The sequence below is a fragment of the Salpingoeca rosetta genome (assembly GCF_000188695.1).
Source record: "Salpingoeca rosetta unplaced genomic scaffold supercont1.12, whole genome shotgun sequence".
Taxonomy (NCBI): Eukaryota; class Choanoflagellata; order Craspedida; family Salpingoecidae; genus Salpingoeca; species Salpingoeca rosetta.
In genome coordinates, this window is record NW_004754922.1 from 194,757 (window position 1) to 218,950 (window position 24,194).

The 24,194-nt window shown below is 55.2% G+C and overlaps 4 protein-coding genes across 4 annotated transcripts; 3 read left to right on the forward strand and 1 right to left on the reverse strand.

Moving 5' to 3' along the window:
- The first annotated feature begins 3 nt into the window (after positions 1-3).
- PTSG_05114 (Pik4ca protein) lies at positions 4-16,893 on the forward strand. The gene is made up of 46 exons (XM_004993640.1): positions 4-228; positions 514-578; positions 719-785; positions 914-1,090; positions 1,469-1,545; positions 1,818-1,913; positions 2,191-2,309; positions 2,550-2,632; positions 2,834-2,934; positions 3,179-3,307; positions 3,522-3,575; positions 3,709-3,791; positions 4,071-4,153; positions 4,345-4,463; positions 4,745-4,858; positions 5,106-5,201; positions 5,389-5,476; positions 6,078-6,242; positions 6,443-6,501; positions 6,713-6,964; positions 7,251-7,405; positions 7,680-7,799; positions 8,090-8,257; positions 8,467-8,714; positions 8,878-9,006; positions 9,257-9,390; positions 9,670-9,724; positions 9,940-10,115; positions 10,330-10,422; positions 10,720-10,791; positions 11,022-11,134; positions 11,400-11,562; positions 11,793-12,011; positions 12,281-12,351; positions 12,533-12,591; positions 12,801-12,883; positions 13,217-13,316; positions 13,516-13,562; positions 13,752-13,820; positions 14,017-14,129; positions 14,285-14,468; positions 14,689-14,802; positions 15,029-15,270; positions 15,535-15,921; positions 16,138-16,272; positions 16,720-16,893. The coding sequence occupies exons 1-46, from the start codon at positions 66-68 to the stop codon at positions 16,853-16,855; spliced, it is 5,775 nt and encodes a 1,924-aa protein (XP_004993697.1). The 5' UTR covers positions 4-65; the 3' UTR covers positions 16,856-16,893.
- A 68-nt stretch (positions 16,894-16,961) lies between these two features.
- On the reverse strand, positions 16,962-19,389 carry PTSG_05115 (uncharacterized protein). Its single transcript, XM_004993641.1, has 8 exons — positions 19,296-19,389; positions 18,950-19,074; positions 18,718-18,838; positions 18,497-18,556; positions 18,177-18,265; positions 17,824-17,895; positions 17,574-17,625; positions 16,962-17,345 (listed from the first exon to the last, which is right to left on the reverse strand). Exons 1-8 carry the CDS (start codon positions 19,369-19,371, stop codon positions 17,191-17,193), a joined length of 750 nt encoding a protein of 249 aa, XP_004993698.1. The 5' UTR covers positions 19,372-19,389; the 3' UTR covers positions 16,962-17,190.
- A 335-nt stretch (positions 19,390-19,724) lies between these two features.
- On the forward strand, positions 19,725-20,986 carry PTSG_05116 (uncharacterized protein; the record flags this gene model as incomplete). Its single annotated transcript, XM_004993642.1, has 2 exons — positions 19,725-20,894; positions 20,918-20,986. The coding sequence occupies 2 exons, from the start codon at positions 19,725-19,727 to the stop codon at positions 20,984-20,986; spliced, it is 1,239 nt and encodes a 412-aa protein (XP_004993699.1).
- Positions 20,987-21,458: 472 nt separating this feature from the next.
- Positions 21,459-24,162, forward strand: PTSG_05117 (uncharacterized protein; the record flags this gene model as incomplete). Its single annotated transcript, XM_004993643.1, has 5 exons — positions 21,459-21,894; positions 22,163-23,068; positions 23,399-23,572; positions 23,882-24,027; positions 24,148-24,162. Exons 1-5 carry the CDS (start codon positions 21,591-21,593, stop codon positions 24,160-24,162), a joined length of 1,545 nt encoding a protein of 514 aa, XP_004993700.1. The 5' UTR covers positions 21,459-21,590.
- Positions 24,163-24,194: the final 32 nt, after the last annotated feature.

The window sequence follows — 24,194 nt, forward strand, 5'->3', positions numbered from 1 at the left end:
GGACCGGTCCCCCCTCATTCTGATCACGACGCGAGCAGTGGTTCGCAAGCGACACGTACGGTGCGATGGCGTCGGTGCAACAGGAGCCCCAGAAGATGGGAGGCGGCAGCGCCCGCACGAGCAGCTGCCCAGATGTGATCGACTGCTTGTGTGCAGACACGCAGTCCATCACCACTGCCATGGCAGATTCCATTGTGGACGCAGTCCCGCCACACCACAACATTATTGGTGCGTGTGTGAGTGCAGTGTAGTGCCAGTGTGTGTCGGTGTGAGTTTGTGAGTGAATGTGTTGTGTCAATGTGTGAGCATGTGTGTCGGTGTGTGAATGTGTGAATGTGTGAATGTGTGTGTGTGTGTGAGTGTGTGTGTGTGTGTGAGTGAGTGCGGATGTGTTAATGTTTTTGTTAGTGTGTGCGGATGTATATGAGTGAGTGCTAGTGTGTGAAAGTGCCACTCTATGTTGTTGCCTCAACCGTTGTTCCCACCCAACACACGCGCACACACATATGGCAGAGCATCAAGAGTCTGTGGACATGGTGGTCTTCATCTGCCGCGTGCTCCACCGCGCATCGCCAGAGGTGCGTACGTGAAACGATTGGGAGGGCGTGCATGCGTCGTTGGGTGTGAAATCAAATCCTGAACAACAAATGGTCTACCAAATACAAGCACCGATCTCACGCTCAATGCTGGCGTTTGCACCCAACGCTCTCATGTACAGAAACACCAACACGTGGCTCTGTATCTGCAAGACGTCATGCAGGACATCTGCATGTCCTCCGGCACAGGTACAGACAGCGCGTGTGTGTGCGTGTGTGGGAGTATGTGACGCGTGTGTATCTGAGTGTATGTGTTGTTGTGTGTTGTTGTGTGCCATAGCCTCATTTGACAATCGTCGCTGTTTGGGTCACGTCAGGGGCGCCAGTGCAGCGCACGGTGAAGCGGATCTGCGGCGCTGTCCTGAGTGCCGTACACGAGGAAGGCCTTCAAGCGAAGCGGGATATGTATTCCGTCATGTCCACGCCGCTGCACACCGCCATGCAGCGCGTTCGCAGCTTTTCCCACCACCTCACGTCCATGCCTCCATCAGATGGTGCTCTGCTCTGCTCTGCTCTGCTTGCGTGCTGTGTGCGTGCGTGCTGTGTGTGTGTGCGTGTGTGTGTGTGCTTGTGTATGTATGCGTGTGCGTGTGTGTGCGTGTGTGTGTGTGCGTGTGTGTGTGTGCGTGTGTGCTGTGCCGTGCTCGTCTCTGCTTGCGTGCTTGCGTGCTGTGTGTGTGTGTGTTGTACCGTGCTCTTCTCTGCTTGCGTGCATGTGTGCTCTCTCTCCCGCTCTCTCTCTCTCTCTCTCTCTCTCTCTCTCTCTCTCTCTCTCTCTCCCGCTCTGTGTCAGATGGGAACATCTGCCCGGTAGCTCTGACCAGCGTGCTCAAACACACCTCACATGACCACGTGTGCTGCTTCTGCTGCAGTTGTTGTTCTGAAGCAAGACCTGGACGTGATCATGGGCATATGTGACGCCCTGGCCGATGCAAACCAACTCAAACCGGTTCGTTGTCCTCCAATGTGGCTCATATTGGGTGCTGCGTGGCCCGCCGCTGGAGCGAAATGCTCCGGGTTTGTTGGTGTTCTGCGTGCTGGTCGCGGTTGATGTCTGCACATGTGTCGCCTGTCACTTCGTCTCACCTCCCACAAACATTTCCTGAAATACTTGCGTGCATGTGTGCATGTGCGTATTTGGGGTTGCGCGTTTGTGCGTACGTACGTGCTGCTGTGCATGTATGCGTGGATGTGTACATATGTGTGTGTGTGCGTGTTTAGGAGTTGCAAGCGCATTTCCGGGAGCTCTATCTTGACAGCGAGCTCGTGCACCAGCTGCCACACGTCGTGCGTGACCTGGCTGCAGCAGAGAGCAAGGTATCGGCAACTGTGCTGGTGCACCACCTTGCATGATGTGTACTCTGTTGTCTTGAATGATATCACTCTGCAAACAATGCACACACGCCTGTTTACTTTCTCACACGTTTGTTTGCGCTCATTTGTGCATTTGCACACTTTCTTGCACACGTGTGTGTTGTGTGTGTTGTGTGTGTTGTGTGTGTGTTGTGTGTGTTGTGTGTGTTGTGTGTGTGTGTGTGTTGTGTTGTGTGTGTGTGTGTTGTGTTGTGTGTGTGTGTGTGTGCGCGCGCTCCAGGTTGGGCGGGCGTGTGCTGCACAGCTGTACGCGTCCATCCTCTCTGCGCTTCTCTCCGTCTTTGCACTCGTTGAGGCCGAAAACGCATTTGTGCACACCAGCAACATGGAGGATGACAGGTGCTGCCACGCCAGCGGTTGTTGGTTGCGTGGTTACGCGCTTGCAATTATGCGTGTTTTGGGCATGGGGCATGGTGCTGGCAAACCACAACGCACTCAACACACACCTTTTGATACTCACTTCATGCACACACACACACACACCCAAACACACACACACACACACACACACACACACACACACACACACATACTCACACCACACACACACACACACACAACACGAATGCGCGTGTTCAGATGTGCGCACTTGTTTGGGCTGGTGTCGCAGTGGCACGAGGATTTGAGCCGGACGCTGTTTGAGGACCAGCCAGCAGACACAGGTCAGCGAGCGGTGGAGGAGGGGGTGGTGGTAGTGTGGTGGTGATGTGATGATGAGCGTGCCATTGTGGTGCGTGAACGTGTGCGCACGCACACGTGCATGCTAGCACAACATACCGAAACCAGCAAAGCGTCACCCTCACCCCAATTCACGTCCATTTCACACGTCTTTGGTGCATATGTGTGTGTGTGTGTGTTCTCAGCGTCGCCGCACGACCCCGTGTGGGTGATTCGGCAGGTGTCGCTGCTGGTGCAGCTGCTCGCCCTCTGCGCACAGACCGACGACGACATCATCCCACACGTGGTGCGCTGGCATGCGATGTTGCACCCCGTCCTCATCACCCCTGCACACGCCCCAACTCACATCACCCACCGTGCCCGTCTCTCACTCTTTGTTTGTTTTGTTTCTCGAGCTTGCCCAACGTCGTGCGCTGCCGCTCAGAGGCACACCTACGCTCACATCATGAAAAACACGCATCATCAAACACACACCACCCCTCCTCCCACATGCTCAAATTCCCACGACCCCTCTTCGCCCGCGGCTCCAGCGCAAGTGGTGCGTGCTGCTGTCTGAGGGAGACGGCATCAAGCACTTCCTGCCGCTGTATCAGGCGTATGCAAAGGCGCTCACCACCGCTGCCATCCGCTTCAGCAGCCAGCACAGGCCCGCACTCGACGTGAGCACACCACGCTCGCTTGGTCGTGTCAATGCACTTGTGTTGAGGGTTTTTTTTTTTTTTTGGGGGGGGGGGGTTGTGTTGAGGTGTTTGTGCAGTGCGTCGGTTTGTTTTGTGTGATTTTTCTCTTTGCATGTGTGTGCATGCAAGTGTGTGTGTGTGCACATATGCTTTCCCGTTCCTTCTGTTCATCATGCCACGTCATTTGTTGCAGGCGCTCAAGCGGTGCTTGACGGCCCCAAGTCCCCTGCTCTCGTTTCAAGCAAAGGTGCGCGTGGTTTGTGTCTTGTGTGCAAGCGTCATTTGCGTCGAATGTCATTCATCTATGGGTACAGATGTGCTGATGTCGACACTGCGCGCGCGCTCTCTCTCTCACTCACACACACACACAAACACCGCAGATGCTGAAGAAGACATCAGATGCAATATATGCACCGCACGACGCAAGCGAACTCAAGACGACCGTGCTGTCCTCCTGCGTTCGGTACACACACACACACACACACACACACACACACACACACACACACACACACACACACACACACACACACACACACACACACACACGCACGCACGCACGCAAGCACACACACGCACGCACGCAAGCACACACGCACGCACATGTGCTCATGCTTCAATCCTAACGTACTGGCCAGTGGCTCCAAGCTACCCCCCCCCCACAATGCCCTCACCACCACCACCGCCACCACCACCACCGTCATCTGTTGCATCATCACCGCGTGCTGCACATGTCCGACAGGGTGCTGAAGGCGATGGCAGCAGACAAGCCAGACGCCCTCTCCGCTTTTGTCTCGTCCATCAACCTCAGCGTGTCCCATCCAAGTGCGTCACACACACACATACACCCGCACAAACACCCGCAAACACGCACACACACACATACACAGACACTACTGCTGTTATCTGCTGCTACGCACGAATCACTCACACGCCACCCATGCCTGACGTTCCTCCCATGTGCCTTCTTCCCTTCTTCCCACTGTCTGCACCTGCGCGCCTTTCGTTGTGTTCAGGTGTGCACATGCGGGACGCGATTGTGTACAATTCTGTTGAGCTGCTGGCGCGCATTGCAGAGGAGACCGCTGCCGGCGATCCAACAACCGTCTCCCTCATCATCGCCATGCTCTACCAGGTGCACACAGCCACCGCCTCGCTTGCTCGCTGGGCATTGCGGTCATTGTACCATGTCATGCGTTGCTGCCTCGCCCTCGTGTGCCCCAGTCACGCGTCTCACCCTTCACGTTCCCATCACCAATGCGGCTGCTCCGCCACGACGACGACGACGACGATGACGACGACGACGATGACCACCGCCACCACCACCACCTACCACTCTCACCATCGTCACTTAACCCCCTTCCCTCTCCGCTCCACCGCCGCTGCCGCCGCGACTGCGCGCGCGCGTGTGTACAGCGGCTCGGGTTTCCTGCTTCGATCGTGGATGTGTCGATTGTCGAGCGTCTTGGCGGCCTCGCCGTCATCAGCACCACCAACATCTTCGATTCCGTCATGGACATGATGTTCCAGGTCCGCCCGCACACCGCGTGCCATGTGCTCCCGTGGCCCACGTGGAGGTGGTTGAAGTGTCGTGTGTGTTATTTGTTGTGTGTATTGTAGGAGGTGGTTGGTTGTGTTCATCGTTGATGTGTTTCTTTATTGTTTTGCCGTCAGGCAAATCCGTGCTTCTTGTTGCCTGTGCGAGGCATATTGACGTTGACTTGTCTTGGTCATTGTTGTGCTTGCGCTCACATATGCGTTTTCAACCATTATTCAGCTGTATTTGAAAGTGGCGGCACCAAAGTACGATCCAGACGCGGATTCGCAGGAGCAGGCGCAGTTTGAGTTTATCGGCGAAAACGTCATATCTACAGTGGGTTACAGCTGCGTTTGCTGTGATGGTGGGGCTGACTGGCCTCGTGTTGTGGTTGTACTGGTTTGTGGTGCCGGCTGGAGGTGTACGGCAGAGCCATACATTTCTTGGTATCCCTTCTTTCACACAGCGCTCACTCGACACACACACACACACACATCTCTCACATCGCATGGCATGTCATCAGAGCATGAGTGCGATGGCGGGACATCCAGACTGCCTGCAGGCAAGCACGACGTTCCTGGAGAAGATGCTTGTCCTCTTCAACAGACTCGGTACTGCACATGGGATCCCATCATGGCGTGGAACATCGAGCACACACACATGCATACATACATACATACACACATACATACATACATACATACATACATACATACATACATACACACATACATACATACATACATACATACATACATACATACATACACACACACATACACACATACATACATACATACATACATACATACATACATACATACATACATACATACATACATACATACATACATACATACATACATACATACATACATACATACATACATACACACATACATACATACATACATACATACATACATACATACATACATACATACATACATACATACATACATACATACATACATACATACATACATACATACATACATACATACATACATACATACATACATACATACATACATACATACATACATACATACATACATACATACATACATACATACATACATACATACATACATACATACACACTCACTCACACGCGCTCACACACGCACGCGCGCGCATGCACGCACACACACACACACACACACACACACACATACTCACGCACATGCAACCGCTGCGCCTGCTGTGCAGCCATCAGCGTGATTGGGCGTGGCCTAGCTGTTGCGTGGGCGGCGCAGGACGTATTCACACCGCTCCTGCCAACAATCGCCGCTTTCACAAAGGCAACACTTGCGCCCCTCACCTTCCAGCAGCGCGCTGCTGTCATCTCACAGCACGTTGTGGACTCGTTTAGAGGTGAGCTGGAAGCACCGCCCAGTTGCTTCGTGTGCGATTGCAGTTGCGTGTGTGCGTGTGTGCGTGTGTGCGTGTGTGCGTGTGTGCGTGTGTACATTATTTGGACGTGTTGATGGATGGCGGTGTCACGCGTGTGCGCTTGTGATGAAGTGTGTGCATATGCTCTCACACCCTCCCATGTTTTGTGATCGTGCTCGCAGCGTTTTGGTTCCACGTGACCATGCTCCGCCTGTTTGATCTCACGGGCGACGAGAACGAGGTGTCGGCATTGTTCCAGGCTGCTTGCATGCACCAAAATGAGGCCTTGCCTGCTTGCCTTCTTGCTGTTACCCGTGTCACGTCCGCGTGTGCTCATTGCGATGTCTGCTCACCGCCCATGCGTGCCCATGTACACAACATGCACATACATGCACATACCTGCACATACATCCACATTCATCAAAACCCCGCCTTCCTGGTTCTGTTGTCAGGGCGCCAAGAAAGCGCTGCGGGACATTGCGCTGTACAGCCCCGTGCTTGTTGACGAGCGAGCAAAGCACTACCTCAAGGCCCAACTCATGTCCAGTGTAGAGTACATCGAGGATAAGGTTGATGCCAAGGAGCTTAGTAGCCTTCAGTCCCGCCTGCACAAGTCGCTCTCGTGGCATTCCCTGCACACACCCGATGTGCACCGCCTGGAGTTTGCAACCACCCTCTACGCTCTCGCCGTGTTTGAAGTCGAGGTGCGTGTAAATGTGTATGAATGTGTGTGTGAATGTGTATGAATGTGTGTGAATGAGAGAGAGAGTGTGTGTGTGTGCGTGCGTGTTTGTGGGTGGGTGCGCGTGCCTGCAAGTGTGCATGCGTGTTTGTGAATGTGCGCTGTGTGTGAGTGCACGGATTGTGCAGTTTTGAACTGAAGCGTTTCTCTTAACTGGACCTGTCACACTTGTCTGCTTTTGTCGATTTTTCTTTTTCATCGGCCGACATGTGCTCACGATGATGGCGCATTCAAAATGCACTCTGCAGTCGCGGCGCCTGTGCAGGAGGGGCGGCAACTTCTTTGAAACGTTTCATTACATCGAAGACAAAGGACAGCACCACGAGTCACGCCTCCCAGCCATGCGCATCCTCCTTGACGTCCTCTTCCAGCAGCATGTCGAGTACCTTGCATCCCAGCGCAGGTGTGTATTGTCACGTGTGGACATGTGCGACTGTGTGTGTGTGAATTTGTGTGCGTGTGTGAATTTATGAATGTCTTTGTGCACGTGTGTTCATTGCACGTGTGTTTCATGTGCAGTGTGTTTCACGTACACGTGTTTGTGTGTTGAGCATGTTTGCGTCATGTTCATTTCATTGCGAGGTGCATAGTGTCTGTTCTTAACCCCATCTCTTACGTCTCTCACTTATCAACAACTCCAAACACACCACCTTTTCCTCTCTCCCTTTCACCGCCAGCGGCCGCGAGAAGCTGAAGATTCTTGAAGACACGGCCATTTTTCTCATCATCAAGTTCAACCACCGCGTCAAGATCGTCAAGCAGATGGCAGACCAGTTCCTCTCCCTCCTCACAGAGAGGTCACACCCGCGAGAAGAGAGAGAGGGGGGGGGGATGAGTCCACGTGTGTGTTGTGTGTGCATTCCTGCGCGTTTGAGTATGTGTGCGTGCGTGTGTGTTTATGTGTGTGTGCGTGCGTGTATGTGTGTGTGTGCGTGCGTGTATGTGCGTGCGTGCGTGCGTGTATGTGTGTGTGTGTGTGATAAGTTGGGCTCCATCCCTGGCATGCTCGCTTCCTCACAGCCCGACACAAACACATCACAAACACATCACAACCTCACGCACACCAACTCAACCTCTGCCCTGACAGGTTCCCGCATCTGCTGTGGAGCATGCGCGTGATTGTGGAAATGTTGAATTTTCTTCAAGCCATTCACGAAACGTCGATGCGGCCCGATGCTCCGATTGGGCAGCAGGTCACCGTCACCATCTCCTGCCCGCCATACACACACGTCATGCCATCCACACAGGAGACAAGGTAATGTGGGCTCGTAAACGGCCTGATGTTGTTGTTGTGCTTGTCATGCTGGCATGGCACGTGCTCTGTCAATACTTTGCGCGTCTGTGTGCTGAAATGCATGATGGATACCCCACTGCTGCATGTGTACTCACCACGTGACCATGCCAATGCTGCCTGCATCCTCCCTCCGGTGACTGCCCTGTGGCGTACGATGCGCGTGACATCAGGACGGAGATTGTGAAGGACTTTGTGTCGCACTGCTCCGCCATTCTGCAGCAGGCGCTGTCACACTCGGCAGTTGATGCCCTCGCCACCATCCAGCAATACATTTCACAGCTCCAGCGCACCGCCACCAAGAAGGACCACGCAGGACTGCAGATGGCGCTCCAAGCCATCGCCGCCTATCCTTCGGACATGCCGTCCTCTTTCCTCTCCACGTTTGGGCCCTCCCTCGCCCTCCAAAACCATTACTCAGGTGCACAGCCTGTTGTGCGTGATGTGCGCGTGTTGTGCGCGTGTACTTGTTTGTGTGCGTGTGCGTGTTTGAGTGCTGTGCATGCTGTGCGCATGTGCTGTGCAACATGAATCTTCTCTCGAAGCGACTGCACTTACCAAAGGCCACTGGGAATGCGGTGCAGGCCAGCTGCAGGGTGTGCTGCTTGCTGCCTCTGTGACGGTGCACGGCAGCAAAGGCACTGCGCGCGATATTGCCCGTGCAGACACCACGCCAATGGTCGACCCCGTCAAGTCCGACGAGGACTCCTACGGTGTGTTCATACGTGTGTGCGTACGTATGTGTATGTGTGTGATCGTATGTGTGTTTACGTGGTTGTGTGCGTGTGTGTGTTTTCGTGGTTTTGTGCGTGTGTGTGTGTGTTTTCGTGTTTGTGATTACGGGTCGCTTTATTGTTGTGCAACATGCCTCTCATGCATGTGCTACAACGCTTTCTCACCATCCACTTATCCACTCACCCATCCACTCACCCATCTCACATACACTCTTTCGCGTTCAACCAGCCCGGAGCACGCGGCTGGAGACGCCGAGCGTGGTAGTCGGCCTGTCGTCCTGGGCCGAGCGGGTGCTGGGCCGCCTCAAGTACATCAGCGCCCGCCTCTTCGCGGATAAGGACGATGCATCGCAGGAGCAGCAGGTGCGCACACTCCGTGTTTTGTGTGTGTGTGTGTGCGTGTGTGTGCGCGCGCGCGCACTGCGTGTTTTGTGTGTGTGTGTGTGTGCGTGTGTGTGTGTGCGTGTGTGTGCGCGCGCGTGTTTTGTGTGTGTGTGTGCGTGTGTGTGTGTGTGTGCGTGTGTGTGTAGCAATGTGGTTGACTTTCAGTGAATTTGTGCATGTGTTGAGTGACTCATGGTTTTGCGTGCTGCTGCTGGTGATTGCTGGATGTGCACGTGGTGTGTGTGTGTGTGTGTGCAGGATGCGTGGATGGAGCAGCTGCAAGAGGCCATGTACCAAGCAACCGCTATCCTTGGTGAGAGTTGCTGCTCCCATTGCTGTGTCTCTGCACAAGCTGCTCCTGTTTGTCCTCCACGTCTCTCTGCCTCTCACGTCATGCACTCTACATGTGCGCGTGTGCATGCTCACCTCTTCCTCTCTCTCTCTCTCTCTCTCTCTCTCTCTCTTGCTCTGCGCGCGTGTGTTGGTGCGTGTATGCGTGCGTCATTATCTTTCCCTCCGCGCCTGCAGTGTTCCGGCCGCCCGGCTGGGATCCGCTGTCCCACCGCACGTCAACGCTCTCTGCCACGATGATCGACGTTCTGGTGTGGGCGCCGGTCAAGCTCAACTCTGTTCCGGCCATGACAACGGCGGTGGCGTGCTGGTCCTGGCTCGTCTCCTCCCGTCCCGAGATGGAAACACGCATTGTACGAGGCCTTGATCTTGGCTTGAGACGCACACAGTTTGCGGCGTGTGTGTGTTTGTGTTTGCGGCGTGTGTGTGCTTATTTGTGTGTGTGCATGCGTGAACATGAAGCATGGAGGAAGTGGTGTGGTTTCAACTGCCTGAAGAGTTTGCATGCGAATGCATTTACCTTCCTCATGGGTGCGTCTCTCCTTCTCTCCCATTTCGGCCCTGCAGCTGTGTGCGATGGAAGCGGCGTGGTCGTGGACGATTGAGAATCGCGTTGGCCTCTTCAGCTCCGACCACGGCCATTCCCAGGGCCGCGAAGAGGTGCACTCGTGCGTGCATGTGTATGTTTGTGAGTGTGTGCGTGTGTGCGTGTGTGAGTGTGTGAGTGTGTGCGTGTGTGCGTGTGTGCGTGTGTGCGTATGTGAGTGCGTGTGTATGCGTGCGCTTGTGTGCGCGTGTGCGTGTGCACTTGTTTTTTGTTTGTTTTGTTGTCAGTAGTTTTGTTTGTTGCAGTGCCTGCAGCCGTTCGTAAACAAGAGTTCATGCCTTCGTGGATCGCGCTTTGCTCATGTGCGCCTGTGTTTTTTATTCCCCCTTGTTTGTTTTGTGTGCTTGCAGGTGTTTGAAGCGGACATGCGGGCCGATCCCGCCCACGAACAGCCCGTTGGGCTCTGGCTGTCCTTCCTCATTGTACGCAATCCACGCGCACGCGTGCATGCGCTGCTTGCTGGTGGCGGTCTGGCTTCTCGTCCAACATTTTGGTGGACCTACGCGACCGTGCATTCAACTGCGCAATTGTGTACCCAACTGTGCAATTGTGCACTCAACTGTGCATTCGCCTACCATTATCACTCACACACTCACACACACACACACACACACACACACACACACACACACACATACACACACACACACAGGAGCGGTTCACGGTGATTGCGCCCCGCAGCCTGTCCCAATCGCAGCTCATCACGTCGATGGTCGTTGCTGCTCTCCGCGCCGCCCCCTCCGTCTGTCGCCAGGCCTCGTTCTGGTACGCGTTGCACTGCATTGCACCCCACTGCACCCCACTGCATTGTGTTCCATCCCCGCACCATGGTGGTTGGCGTGGCTGTAGTTGGCCTGGTTAGCGGTTGTGTGGGTTACGTGCCTTCTCGTGGAATTGAATCTACGTGTTGTCACTGCTCATTGCTCACCACCAACGCACACCACCACCGCCAACGCACACCACCGCCACCACCAACACACACCACCGCCACCACTAACGCACACCACCGCCGCCACATTGACGCTGTCAGGGAATCGCGGTGGAAGCTGTATCGGCTGGCGCTCACCATCCTGCACATGCGCACGCAGCTCAACGACAACGTGCAAGTGGTGTTGCGCTCCCAGCTGTACAGCAGCGTGCTGGACTATTTCTCCGTCCCGCCACGCTGGACAACAACCTCCCTCGCCATCAAGGTGACGCGGGCATGCTTTGCGTTGCCTGTATGCGTCGGATTTGTTGTATGCGTCGTTGTGTGTGTGTGTGTGTCGTTGTGTGTTTTATGCGCACTTATATCACTCACAGCGCCCCCTCCCCCCTCCTTTCCTCCACATCCCTCTTGCCTTCCTCACACGACCATCATCACCACGACCATCACGGCTGCCATGGCCACGACCATCACGGCTGCCATGGCCACCACCACCAGGCGATGGAGGCGATGCTGGCGTGCTATTCGTGCATGCAGGCAGACCGGGTGCGCTGCAAAGCGATGGACCAGGTGCTAGCAGAGCACATGCCCCGGCGCCTGCGCCGTGCGGGCCATTCCTCCGACCCGCGGTTTTCGCGGCGGTGTGACTTGTGTCTGCTGCTGCTGCGACACGAGATTGAGCGCTTCCTTGCCTGGTACCACACGGGCGCAACGCAGGTACACACGTGTGGTGGACGTGTTTGGGGATGGAGAGCAGAGACCCCTCACCGCCATGATGTTGCTGCGGGAAGGAGGAGGAGCGTAGATGCTTTGTTTGTTTGTTTGTTCGTGTGTTTGTGTGTGTGTGCGTGTGTGTGTGTGTGAGTGTGTGAGTGTGTGAGTGTGTGTGTGAGTGAGTGTGCGTGTGTTTCGAATGCGGATGTATTGCGTTGCCTTCTTGCCATTGGGTATGCTCACTGACGATACCATGTTGACTCCGACGACAGACAACACCAATCACTGGCGAGGAAGAGGTGAAAAAATACGCCAAGCCCTCGCCCAGCCCTTCAGAGCGCACGTATGTGGCCGCTTGCAGTCTACATTCACCTGCCGCACACCACATGTGCAATTCGCCTGCCTTCCCTACACCTGTGATTGCACACGCTGATTTGCCTGTTTCTCTTTATCTCACGGCCACCGTGGAACCTCGACAACCACCACTCGACTCGCCCAACACAACACCAAACACTAATCTTCAGGTGGAAGGAGTATATTGGGCTCGCATGGCAAACAAACCCAGCAATTGTCATCCAGATTGGTGCGCAACCAGCAGTGTATGCGTGTGATGCGTGTGTGCTGCATACATGAGAATGTACCACTGCACCCCTGGGACGATGTTTGTCTTCTTTTGTTTCAGCTGCGTGGACAAGCGTCATCCAACCCAACGTCGCTCGACCCACTCACCTCCAACAACACATCCCCCCACGCCAAACCGTGCAATTTACGCTGTGTCTGTTGCGCCCGCAGCCCACCGGTACTTTGGCGTCGAGTGCGTGCAGAAGGAAACAGCGCGCCGTGTCAAAGCAAACCCAGCAGCCGTCAGCCACATCGTCAGTCCCATCGCGTGAACCAATCAGCAAAGAGACGGGCAGCGAGAGAGAGAGAGAGAGAGAGAGAGTGTGTGTGTGTGTGTGTGTGTGTGTGTGTGTGTGTGTGGTGTGTGTGTGTGTGTGCGTGTGTGCGTGTGTGTGTTTGTGCGTGTGTTTTTGCGTGTATGCGTGTGTATGGGTGATAGTGCATGTTTGTTTGGGGTGTGTGGTTGTGTATGTTTCCATTCATCTTTGCTGTTTGTGTCTGCGTGGCCCCATGCTGCGCTTGGTCCTACCTCTGACCAACATCTTTGGTCTTACCTCGTCTTACCTCCCTTAAATTGCATATCGCAGCCGGAAGCGATTCACTACCTGATCACGAAGCAGAATGTCGCCGACAACTGCCATGAACTGCATCACGTCCTGTCCTGGAGCACCGTCTCCCCCATCACAGGTACATACCACCACCACCACCACCATGATCGTGATCGTGATCGTGATCGTAACGTTGATGGTGTCAGTTGCGCCTGCACCTGCTTGTTTCGGTTTTCGGCATCTGGTACACCAACTCTGCCCACTGTCTTCGTCTTGCTTACCACCACTGCGCCCGCGTACGTGCGTGCATGCATTCCTGTAATGTTGCATCACACCAGCTCTTCGCTTCCTGCGCGAGTACCCAGGCCACGTCATCATCAGCCAGGTGTGCATTCATGCACACACACACATACATACATACACACACACACACAGATGCTGTTTGTTCGACGTTGCGCTGTGTGAACCATCTTTTCTTTGGTGGTGTGTTGCTGCTGCTTACGTATTGTTTTCCTTCACCACTTCTCTTCCCCTGCGCTCACTTTACCCAAATTGCCACCATCATCACATTCAGTACTGCCTGAAAGCGCTGAGTCACTTCAGGCCCGATGTTATTCTCTTCTACATCCCGCAGCTCGTGCAGGTTTGTTGTGTGACGCAGTGCTGTGGTAGTGTGGCGGTGTGGCGGTGTGATGACATTGAGCAATACCCTTTGCTGCTTGCTTTCTTGAACCGCCGTGTCTGCTCAATTCACCCCCTTACATGCGACATGCGTCACACCATCTTCCACCACAATCTCCATCGCCACCGCCGCCGCCTGCACGCGTGTGTGTCTTTAGGCGCTGCGGTACGACGATCGGGGCTACATCCAGCAGTACATGCTGCGCGCAGCAGCGGACTCACAGCTCCTTGCACACCAGATGATCTGGAACATGGCCACCAACATGTACACGTACGTGAACAAGGGGCGGTCTGTGTGTGTGTGTGTGTATGTGTGTGTGTGTGTGTGTGTGTGTGTGTGTGTGTGTGTGTGACAGCTCCTCGCGAAGTTCGAACGATATCAACAACACCAGCAACAACCACCACCATCACCACCATCACCATCAGGGATGAGGACGGGGAGCACCGTGACGAACAGCTGGGCGACATTTTGGAGCTGCTGATGGGCGGGATCAAGGCGAACCTGCACGACGGCGCCTTGCGCTTCTACGAGCGCGAGTTTTCGTTTTTTGAGCAGATTACAGGCATCTCCGGCCGCATCCGCGACAAGGAGCTCGGCCCCGAGCGAAAGGTGGGCAACACGACGGTGGTCGTGGTGTTTGTTGATAATGGTAGTGGCGGTGGTCGTGGTGGAAGCAAAGGAGTAGACAAGCGATAGAGCCGGGGACGTGCATTCATACATTGCTCAGCCACAGAAATGCTTTCAACTGCGCGCCATCACCCTCATCACCTTCAACCTCCTGCATTGCTCCACGCAACACCTCCCGACCGCCAACTCCAAATCGTGGCAGGCGGCGTGCTTGAAGGAGTTGGCGAAGGTGAAGTTGCAACCGGGCTGCTACCTTCCATCGTCACCGTTTGGAATGATAACGGCCATCGACTACAGCTCAGGCACCCCTATGCAGGTCTGCGCACGGCGTCATACACGTGTATGCATGTGTTGTGTTGTGTGGCAACGGTGGGCGTGCATATGCCCATGTGTTTTGTGTCTGCGGATGTTACAGCTGGCCCTGCACTCAACACAACATCACACACACACACACACACACACACTGAAACGCAATCGAACGCAAACACACACACACACACACTCACTCACGTCGGACCATGCGTGCATGCGTGCGAGTGCAGAGTGCGGCCAAGGCGCCATATCTTGCGCGGTTCAAAGTTGCGCAGTGCACTCTGGAGGAGATTGTGGAGATTGGCTCGAGCGAGGAGGAGGTGGACCTGAGCGAGCGCGACAGCAAGTGGCTCGCATGCATCTTCAAGGTCGGCGATGATGTGCGACAGGACATGCTCGCCCTGCAGATTATCCAGCTCATGAAGAACATTTTCGCCGAAGTTGGCCTGGACGTTGCTCTCTTCCCGTATCGGTGAGCCGCACACAGCACGTGCGCTAAGCTCTGTGGTCGTGTACGAGTTTGCGCGTGTGTGATTGTGTGTGCGTGTGATTGTGTGTGCGTGTGATTGTGTGTGATTGTGTTTTTGAACATTTGCACGGGTAGATGTGTCATGTGGCAGTACAGCAGTACAGTCGTGGTGGTGCGTTCACCCCTTCTCCGCTCGCAACCTCACCCTCGCTTCATCAATGACACCGGTCGCCACACGTCACATCAACCACCACCGACCACAACCAGCGTGGTTGCGACGGGGCCAGGCTCCGGCGTGATTGAATGCGTGGAGAATGCGACCTCCCGTGACCAGCTGGGCCGGCAGACGAACATGTCGCTGTACGACTACTTCCTGAAGGTGTATGGGGATGAGGACACGCGGGAGTTCCAGGCAGCGCGACTCAACTTCATCAAGAGCATGGCCGCGTACTCGCTCGTCGGGTTTCTCCTGCAGATCAAGGACCGGCACAACGGAAACATCATGGTGAACAAGCAGGGGCACATCATCCACATTGACTTTGGGTTTATGTTTGAGTCGTCGCCTGGTGGGAACATTGGGTTTGAACCAGACATGAAGCTGACAAAGGAGATGGTGCTCATCATGGGAGGCAGCCAGGCCGCAGAGCCATTCAGGTGCACGTGATGATGCTGTTGTGATGCTGTGGTGGCGTGATGATGGACTGATGCTAATCGCTTGCACTTGTTTATGTTTATGGTCGTGGTGCTGTTCGCTATTGTTGATTTGGTGGTATATCCAGTACGTATCACACACACACACACACACACACACACACACACCACACACACACACACACTGCCTCACCGCTGCCGCCGTTGTGCCAACTGCAGGTGGTTTGTGGACATGTGCATCCGCTGCTACCTTGCCGTTCGCCCCTACCACGACCAGATTGTCGGCCTCGTTGCCCTCATGCTCGACACGGGACTGCCCTGTTTCCGCACAGACCGCATTCTCGAGAGCCTCAGGTGTGTGTGTGTGTATGTGTGTGCGTGTATGTGTGTGCTGGTGTGTGTGCGGGTGTGTATGTGTGTGTGTATGTGTGTGTATGTATGTATTTTTGTATGTATGTATGTATGTATGTATGTATGTATGTATGTATGTATGTATGTATGTATGTATGTATGTATGTATGTATGTATGTATGTATGTATGTATGTATGTATGTATGTATGTATGTATGTATGTATGTATGTATGTATGTATGTATGTATGTATGTATGTATGTATGTATGTGTAAATTTGTGTGTGTGCCTATCTGTCCGCCCATGTCGCAACGCCCTGTTTCTGTTTTGTGTTGCTCTGCTGTGCCTTTCTCTCCTGTCAACATGGAGTGCGTGCTCACCCTCTCCCTCGCCCGCACACCCTCACCCCTTCCACCTTTCTCCATCGTGTGCGTGTGTCTCGCGAAAAAGGAACCGGTTCCAGCCAAACAAGACGGATGCTGAGGCAGCGGCATTCATGCGCCATCGCATCAACTCGTGCTACCTGAACACGCGCACAGAACTCTACGACAAGCTGCAGAACGTGCAGAATGCCATTGCACACTAGGCGAGCCGTGATGGTGGTGGTGGTGGTGGTGGTGGTGGTGGTGGTGGTCAATGCGTGGTGCATGTGCTCGCTCCGCGTGTCGTGCTTGCAATGTTGGGTGGTGTTGGGGTTTGGTCACATCAATACACGTTCTCACAGGCAAGCATCAATTACACGCTGTTTACTGGGACACACACGCACACACGCACACCCACATGCACACACACACACATGCGCTGCTCGACGTCGTGTCGCCTGCGGTACAGCCGAAGGGACAAACAAAAAGGTCCAAGGAAGGCAGAGGGAGACAATATGCGACACAAATGGTTCGCTTCCAACACGTACACACACACATACTACTTTCCAACGCGGGCAAGGGAGGAGTCGGTCTTTGGGTCGGCAGTGACGTTTTGGGCAGCGGTGATGAGCTCGTTGACGCGTGTTTGCAGATCACGAAGATCAGACACGTGCAGCAGCCGAAGCACCTTTGCTGCATCGTCCAACGCAGCATCTACCCAGCGCAGGCATGGCGGGAACCGAGGGATGTGTGTGAATGTGTGCGTTGGGGGAGAATGTAAAGGTGATTGAAGCGAACACAACCGCATGCATTGCATGCACCGCCTCCTTTTCCTGTTAATCAAAGAAGTGCAGTCTTCCATCCACCTCCTGTCACCAGCCAACACCACCTCCTGTCACCAGCAGCAATTAACACCACCTCCTGTATCGACATTATGCTCACCGCCAGTTGAGAATCCCAGCGGCATTTCCTCAAGCGTGTGCCGATCAACAACCTGTCACGACCACCAGCAGCAACGTTGACGAGCGTGGTGAGAACTGCCGTCGCTCACATCGTGGGCGGCGGTTGCATGCCGAAAGCGGGAACAACTCAGACCAACACACACACATACACACACACACACACACACACACACACACACACACACGCACACACACACACACACGCACACACACTGTGCACTGCTATGTACCTCCTGCTGGGCGTCGCGTGCCGCTGTGATGGCCTCTGGTGAAAACTTGCGGGCAACGCGCTTGGCAACGGCCTGCAGAGGACCGCAGCGTCGCCAGCCGCACGTGGACATCAGCATGCACGAGCAGTTGTGAACGTGCCAGAGAGTGTGAATGAGTGCATGACTGAGAGGGTACGAGCGAGAATGAAGGAGTTTGAGTGTGCTTGTCGTAGCGACAGCGGGATTCACACACACACACACACACACCCACACATACACACACACGCGCACACATACACACACACACACACGCACACACACGCACACACACACACACACGTGTACATGTGCACACGAGCGCATCACCAGCGTACCCTCCACATGAGATTGTCATCCTCAACCAACGGAAGCTGCAGCAGTTTGGCAAGCTCCTTCAGTGCTGCCCGCGCCTCATGCGAATGCACTGGGGTGGCAACAAGGGACAACAAGTGGCAGGCGTGAGGTGTACAAAGACACAGAGACAGCGCAATTGAGACGCACGCCTGAATGTGGGACGTACGCCTGAATGTGGTCACACAAAACAGTCGCACGCATGCACAAACATGCACAAGCATTCACACGCAGTCACACACACACACACACACACACACACACGTACACACACACACACACACACACACACACACACACACACCGTCAATGCCAACGGACGCCTTGCCGCGTGCCATGGCGCTCTCAGAGTTGAATGTGTCCGCTGGTGGTGGCGTGGGAAGACAAGCAAGGCCAAACGTGTGTGAGTGCTTGCAAGGGAGAACACCAGACAAGCGACATGATCGCAAGTCTGGCATGGCACAAGTGTAGTGTGGTCCTTTGTGTCCATCGCGCACACAAGGCACACGGTGCGTGCAACTGTACCGTTGTCGTGATAGTCGAGAGCAACAGCACGCCCGAGCAGCCAGTCCACGACGAGGTAGCGGTGCGAGTCATTTCCGCGCCAGTCCTTGCTTGCAAAGGGACATTCCATGTCCTCCAGGTACTGCATACACCGCATGCACGAACAAGAAGCAGTCAATAGGGAGTGGCAACCGCAAGTGGCAAAGTTGTGGCCCACGAGCACGAAGCGCATGGCGGTGACGCAGCTGCCCACCTTCTGAAAAGTGTCTGACCACGTGTCGCTCTGGATGTCCCTTAGAGGGCCACGCTCCTCCATCTTGTAGAAGCGGATGGTGGAATCCTCCAGCGCCGACACCAAGTTACGGAACGCTCCCTCATCTACACAACAGCGTGCATGAAGGTTGTGTGTGTGTGTGTGTTTGTTTAGGGGGGAGGGTTGATTGAGATGCGGGTGCACGCGTCGCCCTCTTGTCTATCACAAGCACACACACACACACACACACACACACACACACACACACAGTCTCTCTCTCTCTCTCTCGCTTTCTCACTCAGTCTCATCGCACATACTGCATATCCACACACCCACATCGCCTTACCTTGGTGGTCGAACGACTGAGCAAGAGGGTGCCGTAACGCCGCCAGCCGCCGCTGCACACTCGAGGTTGTCGACATTTCGCCAATATCTTCCCGTAAAAGGCACAACTTGGCAACACAAAAGCACACAAGCAGAACAAGTGGTGTGTGTGTGTGTGTGTGTGTGTGTGTGTGTGTGTGTGTGTGTGTGTGTGTGTGTGTGTGTGTGTGTGTGTGTGTGTGTGTGTGTGTGTGTGTGTGTGTGTGTGTGTGTGTGTGTGTGTGTGTGTTTGCGATGCGTGCGAACTTCGCACATGCTTGCTTGCTGGCTCGCTTGTTCAGTGTTTGTCTTGCTTGTTTGTGTGGCTGTTCGTGTTTGCATCGTTGAGCCGACACATTCACACTTCAACTTACACGCACACACACACACACGCACACATGCATACTCAGGCATGACGGACACGCGGTTTCGCGGGTTTGGGCGATACCCTAAACCAGCGCTGGCGCCGCTGCCCGTTACTGGTGCAGACAATCCTCAGGGCGTGTTTGACCCGACAGCAAGCGCCAACACCGCAACGGCAACAAGTCCCAACACAGCCGCCAACACGAGAACGACGGTGCTGCAAGACACAACAGCAGCTCCGGCAGCACGCAAGGGCATCGCGGGGTCGAAGAACAAATGGAAGGCCGCAGAGACAAAGGACCGCGCGTCGCGGTTCGCACGCGTCACAAAGATGCTGCAGGACAGCATGGGCCGAGAGCGCAAGGAGAAGATCCGCCGGAAGCGGCTCGCCATGCAGATGATCGGCTTGCGCAGCTTCAAGGCCGATGGCAGTAGCCCAGATGAACAGAAACAGCACAGCGACAAGCCGCGTGACAGCGCCGATGGCACGGCACCCGAAAGAGGAGGTTCTGACAGCAATAAGGGCGGTAGCAGTGGAGACAGCAAGGACAGCACAACCGGAGAAGCCGTGAAGCCCCGCGTGATCATGTTCTCGCTTCCCGATAACCATCGCAGCGCCTCTGGGCGGTCATCCGCGCCCACCTCAGCTACAAACCACCGACGCCACGCTGCGCGATATCGCAGCACCAGCGGTTCCGCCCACAGCGGCGGTGTGCGTGGCAGCCGCCCATCTTCCATGCCGCCTGTTCATGCGCAGGCGCCCAAATCGTTGTGGAAAGGCGGTGGCGCGATGGGCCCAAGCGACCGCGAAGCAGAGGAGGCGCAGCTCATCCTGGACGCCAACGTCATCTTCGGCATCTGCGGTCTTGTGGACCGGACGTCCGACGTCGCCGCCGTCCGCCTGACCGACCTCGATCTCGTGGACGCGCGCGCACACGAGTTGGCGCAGTTCAGCCAGCTGCAACGGGTGGAGGCCGCAGAGAACAGGCTGCAGCTGCACCACTTTGCGGCGTTGCCGCGCCTGCGTGTGCTGGAACTGCAGTCCAACCACCTGCGCACGCTGCAGCCACAGCCCATCGGGGCATTTGAGCACTTGCAGGTGCTGAGCCTTGCCCACAACCGCTTGAAGGGCGACTGCATCTCTGTGCTGGCGGCGTTTCCCAACCTCAGATCCCTGGACCTGAGCAACAACCACATCTCCTCCTTCCCCGTGCACGTGGTGCCTGTCATCGCGCCCCCCAGGAAAAGCAACAAGGCAGCGGTGAAGCAGCGCAACAAAGCTATGGCGGACAAGGGTGGGAACAGTGCTAACGATGGTGGCAGTAGTCGTGGTGGTGGTGGTGGTGGTGGTGGTGGTGGTGGTGGTGGTGGTGGTGGTGGTGGTGGTGGTGTGGAAGGGGAGCAAAGGGTGGTGGGGAAGAGCAGAAACGAGGGCGTGGATGGAAAGGCTAACAATGGTGACGCGAGAGAAGCTGAAGCCACTGGCGACGACGGTGATGGGAAACAGGGGCGGCGGCGTAAAGGAGGAGAAGATGAAGAAGAAGAAGTTGATGATGATGCTGATGATGCTGATGATGCAACAAGCCATGGTGGTGGTGGAACTGAAACCACCGGTGCAGACAGTAGTACGGCAAATGGCAGCAAGCAGAAGGCTAACGCCAACAACAACAACGCCAACAACAACGCCAACGCCAACAACAACGCCAACAACAACAACAACAACAACAACAACAACAACAACAACAACAACAACAACAACAACAACAACAACAACAACAACAACAACAACAACAACAACAACAACAACAACGACGACGACGACGACGACGACGATGGCATCAACAGCGGTGGTGACGAGGGTGTAGGTGACGGTGTTCGCCGTGACGCTGATGCATCCGCCAGCGCCCATTCGGGGATGACCCCGTTCCCGGCGCTGACGACGCTCATCCTGAGCTTCAACCCCATCTCTGGTGGTGCCGTGTTCGCCGGCTGTGCGGGCCTGCCCTCTCTCCGCTTCCTTGATCTCAGCAACACCCGCGTGTCAGCCATCCCCACGCTGCTGCCGGAAGGATGGGAGGACACACGCGCGCACGCAATGCTGGACGTGCTGCCGTTCCCGTCGCTGCGGCTGCTGGCACTCGACGCGACGCGTGTCAAGACGGCGTCGGACCTGACCAAGTGTGAGAGCTGGCCGGTCCTGGAGGAGGTGCATGTTGCAGGTACGCATCGCACGCGCAGTGGTCGTGGTTGTAATCGTGGTCGTGGTTGTGGTCGTGGTTGTGGTCGTGGTCGTGGTTTGGCGCAAGTGTTTGTCTGTGGCTGTCACTTTGATTTGCGCACACCTTGTCTGCGCACACGTGTGTGTGTGTGTGTGTCGTTCACAAATGACCACCACACACTCTCACTACCCACACACGCACACACACACGCACACACACGCACACACACACGCACACTGTCGTTCACGCTGTGTTGACTTCATTGCAGACACGCCGTTTGCACGAACACATACGCAGCTGCCGGCAGAGGTGCGCGATGCCCTGTGCGTGCGCCGCGGCATTGAGATTATGACCAAGTCCGAGCCGCCGCCGAAGCCAACACTCGACTTCACATCGCAGCCCTTCAAGCACGTGGATGTGTCGCTGCCGGACATCCGCGTTGCTCAGCCAGCGCTGACAGCGGCACCGCCCCCTCCCGTCGTGCGCACACCAAAACTACCACCACTCGCACCGCCAGCACCAGCCGCGGGCGCAACCACCACAACTACAACAACCGCTGCTGCTGCTGCTGTCACGGGTGACGAGAGTGGTGCAATTCGCAGTGGGAGCAGAAGACAGAAGCAGCGCAAGAAGGGAGAGGCTGAGGTTGTGGCTGTGCATGTTGATGATCATGACGATGGCGGGCGTGACAAGGAGGAGGAGGAGGAGGATGGCAGGCATGGTGATGATGATGGTGATGATGGTGATGATGGTGATGATGATGATGGTGACGACGACCACACGGGCGTGTTTCTGACAGCACTTGCCGGTGTTTACGGCGAAGAGGAAGAAGAAGAGGAAGAAGAAGAGGAGGAGGAGGAGCCACATGCTAATGGCAGTCATGAGGACGATGTGTCCGCGTCGAGCGGCGGCGTTGTTGCTCTGCACGACAAAGCCCAGGGTGGCGGGCGCAAACTGGCCAAGGTCACGCTCAAACGGGACGAGATCCGTGTGCCCATGTGTCCGTTTCAAGGGAAGCAGCAGTCGTTCCGCCAGTACCAGCGCCGCCTCAACCGCCCAAAACCCTCCCAGCGCACGCGTGCAAAGGCCGAGGCGAGCCGACTTGCGGGCCGGGGTGGCGGTGCTCGTGGCGGTCGTGTGAAGACAGCTGCAGCCGCCAAAGACAGGACACCAGGTCCGCTTTGCCGTGGTGACGCGCATCTGCATGTGTGCATGCATGCGTGTGTCTGATAGTATGTGTGTGGCTGTGTGTGTGTGTGGCTGTGTCTGTGTCTGAGTATGAGTGTGTGTGTGTGTGTGTGGCTGTGGCTTTGTGTGTGTGTGTGTGTGTGTGTGTGTGTGTGTGTGTGTGTGTGTGTGTGTGGCTGTGTGTCTGTGTCTGAGTGTGTGCCAGTCGATCAAGTCATGTGTTTGTGTGCCAGCGTTAAGGGCTTGCTGGGTACGCGGTGTTGTCCATGTGCTTTCCTTTTTTCACGTTGTGGTGTGGTTGTTCTGATGCTAACAGGCGAAATTCTGCAGCTGCTGGCTGACCTGCGACCAGAGGAGGACTCTGTTGTCCTTGAAGATAGGCTGCCCAAACGCGCTCCGGTCGACATTTTGAAATATCGCGGCTACGAAGAGCTCTTCGTTGATGACGACGATGATGATCACGTGGAGGAGGATCAGGAGCTCAAAACACGTGCGTCAAACACATGCATTCGCTCGCAGTTTTGCCCGTGTGTATGTGTGTGTGTTGTGTGTCTTTGTGTGTCTTTGTGTGTGCGTATGTGTGAAAGGCTTTGTGTGTGTGTGTGTGTGTGTGTGTGTGTGTGTGTGTGTGTGTGTGTGTGTGTGTGCATATGTGCGTGCGTGCGTGTATCCCTATCTGCCTGGTTGTCAGTCTGGTTGCGTTTGTGTTTGGGACCCGATTGCAAGTGAACAAACACTGCGCTAAACCTTGATTTCGCCTCTGTTCATGCATCTCCTCTTCAACTTCAATTGCGTTTAGAATGGGAAGCGGATGCGCCGTCCGGAATTCGTTTAGCCGTGAAGGCGCTGCAGTATGCGCTCGATCACCCGCTCAAACCAACGCTGCAAGCTGGTCGCCGCTCCCAACAGACAACCACACGCACACATGCAGGGAGGAACAACAAGGTTCGTGTGTGTGTATGTGCGTGTGCGTGTGTGCGTGTGTGCGTGTGTGTGTATGTGTGTGCGTGTGTGCGTGTGCGCGCGTGTAAAAAACTTCAAAAATGTGTAATGTATGTGTTATAGGACGGTACTCAGTAGTTAATAATGGTCTATAGTGTATTGCGTGAAAA